The sequence below is a fragment of the Pipra filicauda genome, unplaced genomic scaffold (genome assembly GCF_003945595.2).
Source record: "Pipra filicauda isolate LSUMZ 115617 unplaced genomic scaffold, ASM394559v2 scaffold38_size3968069_pilon, whole genome shotgun sequence".
Lineage (NCBI taxonomy): Eukaryota > Metazoa > Chordata > Aves > Passeriformes > Pipridae > Pipra > Pipra filicauda.
In genome coordinates, this window is record NW_024104520.1 from 641,041 (window position 1) to 655,051 (window position 14,011).

General features: G+C 42.5%; 1 protein-coding gene across 2 annotated transcripts in view; it reads left to right on the plus strand.

The window, feature by feature from the left end:
- The first annotated feature begins 1,396 nt into the window (after positions 1–1,396).
- Positions 1,397–14,011, plus strand: part of RBM47 (RNA binding motif protein 47) — a 78,842-nt gene continuing 66,227 nt past the window's right edge. For both annotated transcript variants that reach the window (XM_027731616.2, XM_039385023.1), the window contains exon 1: positions 1,397–1,498. In XM_027731616.2, coding sequence (XP_027587417.1) covers positions 1,470–1,498 — 29 coding nt within the window. In that variant the 5' untranslated portion in view covers positions 1,397–1,469. The remainder of the gene's footprint in view (positions 1,499–14,011) is intronic.

Consider the following 14,011-nt stretch of genomic DNA (forward strand, 5'->3'; position numbering starts at 1 on the left):
AATTCTCATTTTAATTCAAGTATTTCATGAAAATTTTCTCCATGATTATTTGTTCATTAATACAGATATGTAATGAAAGATTTTTTTTATTCATGATGCATTTGCTAAAACTGCAATCACATCCTTTTATTAACTTTTGAATTATGATAGAGAGAACACACTATTAACTTGAACTTTGCAACATTTGACTGTGAGCTATATTATCCCAATAGTAGTTTGATTCATTGGTTTCTGCATGAAGCAAAACTCTCTTAGGGAGTCAAGGTGGATTTGCTTAGGTAAAATCTGTGACATTTTTCTCTACTGGAAAAGGAATACAATTAGAGAAATACATGTTTAGAAGGACAAAGTGCTTTCAAAAAGCATAGGTAATATCCCACTAACAAAGCAGCATAGTGGGTACTCAACTCTGAATACTTCTTTTTAAAATTCAGAAAAATTAGTAAGAATTTTTAATTAGGAATTACTAAGAATTAATTAGGAATAAAAAGAATTATTTTTAAAATTAGGAAGTATTATGAAAAACAATTTCTTTCACTAGTTTGTACCTCCAGTATTATTTATTCTTTAAAGATTTAATGTGCTGGACTTCTAGTCTACTATTGGAGGTTTGATGCGTCCAGCTATCCTAGATGAAGATCCTCCATCCAGTCATCAATTACAGACGTTAATTGAGGTGGGGGACACATCACTAAACAGTTGCAGAAACGTCCTACACAGGGAAACAAATAGATGAGTAAGATCTTGAGATCATTATTAGTGGTAAGTGTTGTTCTGTTAAGTATTTGCATATATATGATGGAACATTACTTGCGGTTTTTTGGATTTGTCTTTTCAGTTTTTTTGGGGTTTGGGTTTTTTTGCTTTTCAGCAGGAAAAAAAAAAGAAAAAAAAAGAACTACATTTGAACAAGAGTAACTGAAGGGAGAAGCAAAAAACTTTTTTTTCTATCTTTTTCTTTTTTTTTTTTGCTGTTGCATGACAATGCAAGCAGGAATTACTACTTTAAAAAAAAAATCTGCTGGTGTGTGCTTCCTGTTCCAGTTTGTTTAGTCACAAGTCTGAATTAGATCTCTCTGTTGGTTGGTTTCGTTTACTATAAACAGGTCTTGTGCTTTGTTTCAATACATCAAAGCCCATAGCCAGGCACAGACAGGTAATGTAAAAGGGAGTGAGAAAGTTTACAGTCTTGCTTCATTGTTTCTTTAAGCCTTCCAGACAACGGTCAGAGGGATCACCCGGAGGTTAAAAGACGGCTTGGTTGATGTTTAGTTTTTGTTTGGTTGGTTTGATATTTTTTTTTGTTGTTTTGGTGGGGTTTTTTATAAACTGGTTTATCTTTTTTCCTTTTTTAGAAACCACATGTAACTTTAGGTCAGAAAAGTGTAAAATGTGGCACTTCTTTAACCAGAGTTACCACTGCTTTGGGGTAACTGGATCAGGCAAAGGTATAGGCTCCTCTCCCTCCTATGCTGATGCCGGTGATGATGTCCTTCAGGTAAGTACCAGAGGTTTATTTTCTTTTCAAATATCTATTTACCTGAAGGATGCAGATTGCTCAGAAGGGTATTTTCTCAAGACTGACATTGCAAAAAAAAAAAAAAAAATCACTGGTTTAGCTCTTTAAAGAAAAATGGGAATCACTCCCTCCCTCAGTATTTTGAGTAAAGGTGCTCTAAAAGTTTGCTTCTTTCCAGCCTTTGCATCTCTCCAGGTTTCCCTCTTTCTTTTAGTCCTTTCGTTCTTTTTTTTTTTTTTTTTTTTTTTTAATCTGCCCTCTTAAAACAACAGGAATGCTGTACTGGCCCTCAGCCAGCCGAAGCTCAAGCAAGCAGGGTAAAATTTCAGTTCAGATTTACGGGAAGGTGTTGGGAGTAAAAATCTGGTTTGGTGAGTTTAAGGCAGGGAGTAGTCAAGAGACAACCTTGCTACCGTGAGTGCGGAGAGAAAGAGAGGAGGAAGGGGGGAGGACTATAATAAAAACCACCCAGGCTGTGGATTACAGACCAATTTTTCCCCTGTCCGAATTTCCGTGCGTGTTCCTGAGCTCTTGCAGCCTTATCGAGTTTGTAGGCAGAAAGTCGGGTCTGGGGTGGAAGAGCTGTGCGGTGCCGGCAGGGAGCTCAGCGACCCCGCTCAGCGCCCTGGAATGTGCGGCTTAGGGCAGGGGCGAGCAGGGGCTTTGGCTTAGCTGGTACTAATTGCAAGTTTTAGTGCTCAAAAACTCTGTAAAAAAAAAAAAAAAAAAAAAAAAAAAAAGAGCCAAGAGAGGGGGTTAACGTTGGGAGAGAGCTGGAGAGCTGTTGCTCCAAGCAGCAGTGCAAGGAGTTGCTCAACTCTCATTGAGCAGCGCGATAGGAAGGACAATGCGTTAGGTCGCTGCCCCAAAACGTTGCCGCTGCTGCGAATGGTGCTGGGCGCTGAGGTGGGCTCCAGGTAGGTGCTGTCGCTTTTCGGTTTGCTCCACACTTGCTCTGTCCTTACCTGAGGATTGGGTTGTCCTTTACTCTTCTGTGATTGGGTTGACAATGTAAGCAAACAGAAGCTCACTCAGAAAACACATTTAAAAGTATTTTTAGGGGGGGAAGGCAAATGGAGAGGACTGCAGAAGTTCTTGGTGAAGTTTTGTTGACTCTTTCCAAGTGACAGATTTCTGGTGATTCTGAAGAAAGCCGAGAGATGAGAGGCAGAAGCAGATATTAAATAAGGATAGAGTGAGAAGTGATTTGCAGATCTGAGAGTTTTAAATTAAAAGATGTATATTGCTCCCTGTCAAAGAAGAACCACGGCTTGATGTGCCTAATGTCTTTGGAGTCAATTTCGGAAGGAGTATTTTGTTTGTATGGTTGCTTCTTTTTGAACATTTAAAATACTGTATTTATACAGAACGCAGATTGGTGGTACAAGTGACAGGGAAGTGACAAGAGGGCTCTGAGGCTGTTCTCTGCCAGTCTGTTATAGACATTAGCATAAAAATGGAATCTTATCTGTGAAAAGTTTCTGAAGACCATTTAAAATCCATGCATCTATCAGGAGGTCAAGCATCTTCTTCATGCTGAGATATGTGTGATTAGATGAGAAATACCAGGTCTCCTTATTCACATTAAAAGAAATAGCAGATTTTTTTTTTATTATTTTTATTTTTATTTTTATTTTAGAGGTAAGGCTACACAGCTCATTTCTTCTTAGGAATGTAAAAGAAAACTCTGAGCTAAAGCCAAACTATTGTAATAGTTAAAGATGGGCTGGGACTTAACAGGTCGAAAAATCCCTCCTAAATGTTATCAGCTCAACTGGGCTGACCTGGCAAAGGGCAGGAGCATTAGACCAGGCTGAAATGAGCCGCCTGAGGCTAACGCAAGTTGAGTATCGGTGCTCTTATGTGCCTCCTAGACTTTGCAAATGATAATTTGGACAAGTCTGCAATTATTCTTTACCAGTCGGGCCGAGTTCACATGATGCGAGAGGGGGAACTGGGTGCGTTTCGCAAGCGCGGCGGCCTCGGGAGGCCGCGGGACGGAGCGGGGGCTGCGCCCCGGACCCCGCGCCGCAGGTGCCGGGCCAGAGGGGGCGAGAGGTCACAGGCGGTGTTAAGCGGAGCCTGGTATACAGCTGGAAAACTGGAAAGCAGCATGTACTCTCAGAGAGCAAGGGGAGATAACGCCAGGAATGGGCCGCTTGGTGTCCGGCAGACTCGAAGCTAAAGCTAACAGACTGCTGTCTGGGAGATAAACCAAGAGACAAACACTCATTTTGCACATTCGTTCTCTCTCCCCCCACTCCTCGGCGTATTCCCGTCCTGGGAGAGGTTGCTCTCCTGGCTTATTTCAGTGCTGTGCATCCTGCTGGAAGCCGAGGGCAGCTGCTCCCACCTCGCCTTCTCGCCCGGGGAGAACCCAGCCCCCTCCCCTGCTTTTAGGGGTCCGACTTCTTCTGAGACACATACTAAGAGTGGTTAGAGAAATATTTGGAGTTGACTGGCATGTAAATAGGGTTGTTAATAATTTCTGAGTGTCCCTGCTACAGCTGAGGATGCAAAATCTTTGTTTGAAGTTTTAGAAAGTAAAGAAATGAGCTGCCTTCAATACGACAGATTTTAAAAAGTTGAAAATCTTGGAATAAAAGTATTTAATATAAGCAGTGGAGATGGTAGAGCTTTCATGGCATACAGTTTCTATGGCAGTTTGGTCTGAAAACTTGACCTTGTGTGGCCCATGCCTGGCTGGCTTCAGCAGGGCTACCCCTGGCACTGTGGTCTGCTTTTGCAGCTTCCCACATTTTGGAATTTTGGTTTCCTCCACATGGCAGAGCCCCTTCACTTTGAGCTCTGTGAAATGTTACACGCTGTTACGTGAAAGCTGTGACACCATCTGACAGAAGGCAGAAGGGGTTTGTTTTTGCTTATTAGGATATATTTTTCCCACTGTCAGCTCTTTCCCCCTGTAAAAATTAAGATCACTTGGGTAAAAAGCTGGAAATTATGCTTTTTTGGTAGCTGAATAAAAGTATTTAATCCAAGCAACATAGATGTCAATTCTTGCTTCTACCATCATAGGCTTTTAGTGGCTCTGACAACAAATGAAGTTGATTTTTATGGTCGTAATTGAATACTGAATTCCTGGGTTCATTGGGTTGGCAATGCCATGGTCAAAATTTATTGATATCCTACAGCTAGAGAAGAAGATCTAGTGGTTACTCTGGAGTGGGTATGTGAGTACCTGTTGGTTTACCATAGGAGCCCACAGCACTGTTTGAGTGACAAACTCCAGCAGATGTTATACAACACCTATAGGTGAAAAAAAACCATAATCTTGGCTTTTTAATTCAAACTGTTGGCCCTGATCATATGTGCATAGCTTCCCAAAACAACATTGCTCTGTTTTATTGAGAAATTTAATAGGGGCAAGTATGTGCTCTTTGTGAAGAAACATTGCCACATCCTGTTCCTGTTGAAAAAAAAAATCAATTACTTGGATGAACAAAAAGATCAGGTTTGCTTTGTAGCAAGGAAGCAGATCTGACAGATTAACTATGAAGAGTCTATCTCCATGCCTGTATATGGGTGCGTGTAGTTGCCTTTTTTGTCAAGAAGTTGAAATCTCCAAATTGCTGATGACCTAAACTCACAAATCCTTTATTAAATTGTAGTCACTTCAGAATTTCTTTCATATGGGGACTTTTAAGTGCAATTTTCAAGGTTGTAAAACGAGTCCTGTGAATGGAATAATTTTGTAGGCTCCTTTAGCAGAAGGAAGGGCTCTGACCTTTATCTTTTCAGTACGAGACCTAAAATAATATTTCTTTCTGCTGTTGTAATTTTTTTCAATAAAATGCTTCTGGGTACACCTAGCTCTTGCCAAGATCAGGAACATCTCAGTAGCCTTGCTGAGACAATGCAGGCTTTGTATAGCTATGGCTGGTGGGGTTTTGGTGACACAGTAAACTCAACAGAGCAAAGCAACTTCTTAGTAACTGCTAAGCTGACTACCTGATATTTGAGGGCATTTTTTGTCCTTTTGAGGCTTCTATTTGCCACGATCACAAGTAAGATTTTATTTGAAAAGGAGAAAGAGATTTCTGATATTTTTAAAGCGTGTTTTACATACTAAGAGTCTGGATGTTATCTTTCACCTAGCTAGGTCATAAAGCTGAGACAAAATCAGCACAGACACGCTTATTTATCACGAGGTAGAAAGAAACTACAAATGCACAAGAATCCTCAACCAATAATGAGACAACAGAAACTTTCATCTGTTTCCAAAAGGGGAATGGCTTAACCAACCACTGACAACCAAAATACTTTCTATTATATTTGCCAATGTGAGGGCCATTGGGAGGTTTACTCTGGAGAAGCAAAATGCCAAGTGATGTAGCTCAGGGTTTGCATTCATGTTTTGGCCTTTTGAGTACCTAATGGATGTGCTTGACTTCTGCCTTTGAAATAAAGTGAAATACTTCCTCTGCATTTTTATCTTTTATTAAAGAAACTTAGTAAGCTCTATCACAAGTCAGGGTGTAGGTTGAGTTTCAACAAGTTGAGTTCTCAGTAACGTTCAAGATGCCATTAATGATTGCTGTGTCATAGACCTGGGATTCCTGACCTGGGTGTTTCTGCTGTGTGTGTACCTGCTCTGCAGGCAGAGCGGAAGGACTGTCACTGCCATGTGGGGTTTATGCATGAAATACCCGGTGAGAGGCAAGAAATGTATTAGATGTGGGTGGAGCACAAGGAAGTGGTGAGGGGGTCAGCTGGGTACAGAGTGAGCACAGCATGCCAGCAGACTGGCTGTTGTTGTACTATTTCAGCAGCAAGAGAAAGATTTTAGAAGGAATTTAGGAGAGGTGAGCAAAGTTCCTCTGCAGTTCTGACCAGGGAGGTAGTCCAAGGGAGGAATTATGAGGGAAAACAGAAAGGCACTTGTTGGGAAGCATAAAGCGGATGTTCAAAAGCTCCAAAAGGCACCCATTTGTGCTATTCAGCTCTGCCTGCCTCTGCAAGTGCTGTGCATAAGGACACCTTTTATTTTACTTGTTAGAGAATGGAAAGATGGTCAACAGGAGCACAAAAAAGGAATGCCACACTCAAAGCTATGAAAACGACCCTTGAAATAGTATTTTGAAGATGAAACAGTGGATCAAGATTGTAGATCAACAGCAGATTAGTTATGAAAGCAGAAGAAAGAATATTGCCATTAATGAGCTAATGTGAGGGTGAGACCCCAGAGAAGTGTCTAAACTATGAGGGCAGATAGAGTAGCCAATGTCTTTGACATGCAAGCGGAAAGCATCAACAGATCTTAGCTGTACCTTGAAAGCAAGGCTGCCCAAATAAACACTGTGCCCTGCCTGCAGACAGAGCAGAAATGGTCTCTGTGGAAAGGAGACAAAAGAGACTTTGGGTATACCTTGAGAGTGGGGGTATTAGAGACTGTTTAATGCATGCTGAGCTGGAAGCAATGGATAGTCTTCCACTCTTTCTATCAGAAAAACTGGGTTAGGGGCATTGGCTGGACTGGATATTGTGGGGAAGCAAATTTAAGGAAATAGAAATGTAGGGAGAATTTGCAATTTAACTTGGTGGAAAGATAAGGGTTAAAAGAAAAAGAAAAAGCATTAGGGTTGATGGAGTGGAAATCACAGAAAGGCTGAATGGTGGGACATAATGGGGGAGGCTAATGGATGGTGTTGAATGGGACCACTTGAAGGTTAGTGCAGAGAAAATTCAGCAGTAGAGACCCTGGAGCCTGAACAGTGCATGGCAAATAAACAGGTTTGTCTAAATAAACAGGCTTGTTGTTGTTCGTGTGTTGTTGGGTTTTTTTGGGGGGAGAGAGGGAAGTGGGGGTTGTTTTGATATTTTTTTAGGAAAAGAAAAGGATCTGAGCAGCAGAGAATGGAATAGATGAGATGGATACAGCATGACAGAGGGGTGATATGGGTCATCAGCATAAATCAGCAACAGTGAAAAAAGAAAAACTGAGAATCAAAACCGGAGGAGGAAGGTGATGGAGGAGGGGGAGGCATCTGCTGTGAAGGGAAGGAAGGAAATGAGAAGTGAGGGATCCTTGAAAAGAAGAGGAGGAGGAGGGATAGAGCAGGGAAAACATCAACTCACTGAGTCTGATCCTAGTTACGGAAAACGTGAGACAGAGGTACTTCATTAGGGTTTGAAAGCCATGCTCAAGATTTCAGAACCTGTAAGGAGGGAAGTATGAAGAGACTGTGGCTAACAGGTCTTTAAAGCTGAAGGGTGTGCTGGGGTGACAAACAGGTCATGAGGACTGAGCAGGAGGGTGCAGCTGAGGGAACTCTCCAGCTTGGGAAGGGAGTAAGAGCCAGAGCTGGGGAAAAAAGGGATGAAAGACAAGGGGAGAAGACAGAGTCAAACACGAACATGCAGGCAGGGACATGTCCTATAGATGTTTCTGCAACAAAAGAGCACGTTCAACTCACCTCAATAAAATATTAACATTATTACTATGACTTGAGGCTATGTCCATGTCATGTGCATGCTTCTGGCAGTAAAATTTCTGTTGACTGTGTATGCTGAAATTCCACCAGAGTTCATAAACTGCTATCCACATCTTAATGTGAGTGCTAGTCCCCACAGGAGGTGTTTCACTGTCATTAGTATTTCCTTAAAGGTAGCACTAATACAGTGCCTGAAGCTCACAGGAGCATAGTCACAGGTAAAGCTGGAAGCAGAGGTAGACTTGATGGGTCAATGTATTCAAACTTTTGGGAGTACCATACAGTCTGTGGCTCTGGAAGAGGGACTCTGCCCTTGGCTTCTTGGCCTCGTGAAGAAAAGACACTGACTTGCTGAGAGCACACGTTCAGTGGAGGCACCCCCGTCTGGGTCGAGGAGATCTGAACATGCTTATTGTTGCTGCCGTGTGTGGTGTCTTAGTCAGTGTTTACGAAGTGAATGGGAAGAGGAGATGATGCTGACAAGGTTGTCTGCTCACCCTGAGCAGCCAGGCCCAGGGTGGCTGCAGACATACCCAGCAGCATTGCACAACCCCAGGGCCCAGAAGCAAGCTTCAACCTGGGCATGGCCCTAACAGGCCACAGTTGTCCTGCAAGGAAGGGGGAAAAAAAAGTATTTTTCATAGAGGATAATTGTATTGAGCAATAATAAACAAAAAGGCTTCTACGTGCTTCTTACACATACTGAAGTTCCAAGTCTCAACTTACCTGTGTGAGTCACAGGTCAGACATGTGGGTGTAGAATAAATCTTCCTAAGCACCACAGGGGTGTCAAGGGGTGTCTGGGATGTCAGGAGAGTGCCCTGCCTCCTGTGGTGTATGATCGGTGGGAACAGGGTCCAAGATAGGCAACAGTTCCTGAACACTCCTGTGACTGTGCTGCTCTGCTCCTCTCTGCCTTGTAATGTGCCAGCCTGTGGCCCCTGGAGCCCCCACTGATGTTGGAAGGTCTTTTCTCTGATCTGTGTTTTGTCACAGGTGGTTGCAGGTCCTTGTTGCAGAGACCATGGTCAGTCTTTATTTCTTCGGAAAGCTCTGGTTTTCTGCAGGTAGTCTGCAAGCTTACATTTCTGGTAAGCAGCAAGACAGACTGGCAAACAGTTTCAGTTTTTACTGTCTGCTGACCTTATGAGTCTAAGTAGGAAAATTCCTGTTGAAATTCCTGTGCAAATTCCTGGCCATTCCCATGGCCACCTGTCTCGGTGAAAGTTTATCAGGTCACTGTCTGGTTGATATACGGGGCTCTGTATAAAACCTGCAGCTCTGAGGGATGTGGAATGTATTGCCAGAAACTCTGAGTAGGTGTGTTTAAGTATTGCTAAACTGGAGGTAGTGGTGGCCTTGTCCGTTGGCTTTTGTATCAGAATGAAAAAAGCCCAGGGAAAGTGTTTTTCTCATAGAGCAGTTCCAGGGCTTTCCCGCCTTCCCCCCTCCACCTCCTCACCCTCCCCCTGTGTCCGTCCCCTCTCCACCTTTCCCATCTAGAGCATTATCTGGAGTTTTAACAGCATCTTTTTGATTCCTTTCATCTCCTAAAGATCAGTTTGTGGTGGTGTGCTAGTGGTAAGAGAGGCACCATTAAAAGACGTTAGGGATTTGAAAGGCATTACCTGTGATTCTGCTGGCCCCTGGGCTATGGGATTGCTGAGAACAGGTTGCTGCCACTGTTGTGGTGTCCATCCCACTGGCCTTTACCAAGGAAACTGAAATATGAGCCTGATCCTGGCATTTCCATTTGTAGGTAGTTGATCTTTAAAAAATATTATTTATATTTGTATATTTATATAAATATATAAAGAGTATATGCATTGTAGGTATCCATACAAATCAGTCTGTCAGTTACCATATTTACTTCTCTTTCGGGGGGTGATCTCGATGGGATCATTTTCCCCCACTGTGCAATAGTTTCCCCACTGAGAGACAGGAAGTATGTTTTTTTCCTCTCCTCCTGTGATACACTAGAAATACACTCTTGAGGAGTGCCACAAGAGACAAGTAGTTAAAGAATATACTGCATATATAGAAGAGGTAATAGGGATGTACCTTATTCTATCATGAAGCATCTCTCCCTCTATGTTTTCCAACTGACACAACAGGTTTTTATCTAAATAAATAAGTTGTGTAAAAAACACAGGACGTCCAAAGAAAATTAATGCAAAACTGCTGATGGTGTGGTCTACTTACCTGTAATAAACCTAATTTTATGAAAAATACCCTGTATCTGTAAGCCTAGAAGGTTAGGTCTGCAATAAAGCTTCATACTGGTAATAGTGAAAATCAGTTAAAGACTACAGCTCTGTGAATGCTGCTCGTACCCAAAACAGGCACTGCACAGGGGATTTGAAAGCCAGATGTAAGTTCATAGTAACTTTGGACACACCGTCATGGTTTTAATACATAGGCAACCTGTATGTTCTCTTTTTCTTGTACTCCAAAGTAATCAGAAAGGGTCCTGCTGCAGTTTGGGAGCTGTAATCATGCCACTACAGGGTGGATATGAGGCTATCTGTCCCCTGTGCCCTAGGAATACCCACAAACAGGTTGGACAAGCCCTTTCCAGAGCTGAGGCCAGTGCAAAAAGGATTAGATAAGCTTGCTAGTTGCTGTTGTGCAAGTTTCTTTCAGAGTTCTGTGTTCAAAGCAAAACTTGGCCAAAGCCACAGAATCAAAACTCCTCTGTGGCTGGACTCCCTCCATATGGTGCAATACAGCCATCAGGAGCACTTACTGCTCGCTCACCACTTCCCCATCCTCTGATGTTCACCTTCACCTTCTGGCACTGGCACCAATTTCTGGGGCCTTCACGCTCTCCACTGGCTCTCTCTGTGTCAATCAGTGAGTTTGGGTCCGTGGTCGGGGATCAGTTTGCAAGGATGCAAAGTGAGTGGTCTGTGGGCTTATATAAGCTGGTTCAGAGCATTAGACAGCTGGATGCAGAGATGCTGAGACCATGGAAAACCAGAAGGGATGAACCCTCTACCTGCCAACATCAGGAGCTTTGAATGACAGGCAAGGGGAAGGAACCAGGCTTTCATATTCACTGCATTTCCACATTGTTTGAATCTGGGTTCCAGCCACCAAAATGCAGGAAGGGCTTATCTTCTGCCTGACCTCTGACAAGCAGGCACTGCTTCTGTGTCTTCTTAATCAAGCACCGTGACATGGACAATGGTGAGATGAACAGCATTTTGTTGCTCCTTCTATAGATCCAAACCACTTCCATCACATCTTGTCTTCATCTAATCTTATTGGTTTCATGTTGCAATCCTTGCTGTGCTTCCCTATTTCCAAATCAAAGCACAATCTTTCCGCAAAAAAATCCAAAAGCTGTCTCTATTTTGAAACGTAGCCTGGTTTAAACAAAGAACATCAGGTAGTAGTTAACTCATCGGTTTGTTAATCCTTACCTGGAAAGTAACTGAAGCCAAAATCATTGCTTTCTTAAAGCTCTTGCAAATGTCAATCACCATTAAGTGAAGGTTTCTTCTGAATTCACATTTACTGTTGTATGCATATGTGCAATAAGGTGTAGAACAAGCCAGGCAAGAAGTGAAAAGTATACGAATTACTGGTTTTGCAGGAAAAGCACTCGTATAAACTGAGGAAACCTGGGTTCACGTCCCTGCCTTTCCACAGAAAATGACATGCCCGAGTTAACAATGGCACAGTCAAGTGGGTTGTTTCTGGTTGCTGTGGATATCTGTTTTGTGGTTACTGGTCTCTGCAGTATAGCTGAACATCCCATAGGGTTGTGACATCTTGCGGCAGGATCTGCTATGGCCAAACTGTGGGGAGCTTTGGCAAATCTCAGGGATTTTTCTGTGTGTGGCTTATGCCTCCATTTTGATAGGCTTGGGCAGTTGTGCATGGGCAGTTGTGCTGTAAGAGCCTTGGGAAAGGATGAGGGAAGGTGCCAATCACAGCTGGACACATAACCCAAAATATCTGCCTGGGGCCTGTGAATTGTTCTTCATTTTCCTGGATAGAGGCCCAGGAGTCTCTTAGCCTAAAATGTTTTGACTGCTTCTGAAAATCAAAGTTAGAGAATTTGCTTTTTTCAAACCTTTGCAACCTCTTCCTAGGGCAGTGACTTGACCTCAAGTCGCTCTTGTGCAGGGGTACCCAGGTCTAAGCAGAATATAAACCTTTGAAAATCAGTTTCCATGTGTTTAGTAGAAACTTCAACTTTTAACATCCAAGTCCCAGAAACCACTGTTCACACTGCCTATGCTCTGACCAAGACTTGATTTGCAGGTCTGGTGTGAGATTGCTGGGCTCTGTGCCCTGAGTTCAAGAACAGTATATAGGGCATCTAAAGGTAAAGCAAGCAAAAAACAGGTCCTGGGGCTTGAGGCTCCAGAAGAGCAGAAGGGAGGAGAAGTGAGAGAAGAGAGACATGGAGGTCGGAGAGGAAAGAAAACTATCTGCCTGGAAAAGCTGATGAAGATTCAAAAGGCTGATGGAAAGACGGATTTGAGGGGATAACTTAAACCGTAGTGACTGAGAACTGGTGGCTGGGCAGGAAGACAGCACATTTGGGAGCAAAGTCTGACATGGCGGGGCTGCAAACAGAGCCAGTCAGGCAGAGGGTCTCAGGGCTAGAGACGATGAGTGGAGGAAGGAAATGGTGTGAGTTTGGGGCACTGGTATTAGACAAGAGTAGGACTAGAAAGGGACAGGTCATCCAAGGACTCTGGACAAAGCCCAAACAAAAGTGCTTGGGGATGTGAATACAAGGCTTTTCTCCACTCCAGCTTTCCCTTGGGAAGCTAGAAGGAGTCCCCCTGCCTCTTCCCTCTTGCTGCTGCTTTGCCTCGGTCATTTACTGTTACTTTGTGAAACAGAAGTCCATGCAGTAAATCTCATGTGCTGCCCCCCTGGTGGCACACGCATCAGCAGGATGCCCCATGATGGCATTCGGGGTTAGTTTTCAGTTTGCATCCAAAAAAAGATACAGAGAAGCTTAGGAAACTGTGCAGTTATATCCTACTCATAAAAAATATGAAGTGTGGAATTCAGATAGTGCCAGATTTATAGTCTGCACAATCCTAATTTGTCTTCTGGTATGTATTATTATAGTTTGATTTTGAGACATTCAATACTGATCCTTGCCATATACCATGCATAAAAAGGAGGATGGTCAGTGGATTTTAAATATTTATTTTTTTTTTCTTCTGCTGTTCATACTCTTGTATTGCTTTGCTCTAAAGAGAGATTTATTACTCTTGGACTTTTTAGAGGTGTTCGTTGCTATAACATTTAAACACTTACAAACAGTAATAAGATAATCTGCACAACAACCATTTGATATTTATTTACTAAAAAAATAGGGACACGGGATATAAATTAAAAAGTTTACCATAGTTTTGACCACACAGTTTAGGATGCTAGGGCCAGGCACAGGTGAACTTGCTTAGACAAAGGTTATTTTCACTGAACAATATGCTTTAGGGTAAACAAGCTCTAGCTATAGGCTTATGTCAACCTAAGAGGTTATTTTGGGTGATCAAAAATACAATTATGCAAATAAGTTGATGTGTTATTTCCGTGTTTTCAAAATAGTGCAACCACATTATTTTGCTTTAGAATGAAATTTCATTTAAAAATTTTTACCAAATTTAACAATAGAAATGGGGTAGAGAATCCAAAAATTAAATGTTTACCTTGAGGCAAAACAAATTGCCTCCTTTTCTTGTTTTGTTTGCACTTCAGTTACCAGTATGAGTCAGTCACACTAGTTACCTCATGACTCTACTTTCCAGAAAATTTAGTTTTGCTTAAGATCCACATTTTCAAAGTGCATTTCCCAGCCAGTTCGTTTGCATTCTATGTGCTCGTTGCATCTGCAAGCAAATTGCAGACCAGAAAATGTTCCCATATGAAAACAAGGAACATGCAGTTGGTCACCATCTGTACAAAGCTTGGTTCAAATGACTTGGCCAGTGATACACAGGATTCATGTGCAGGGTGAGGACAGAAAGCTGCAATCAAGAGCCTCTTTATGTTCCTTAGCTATGAGCTC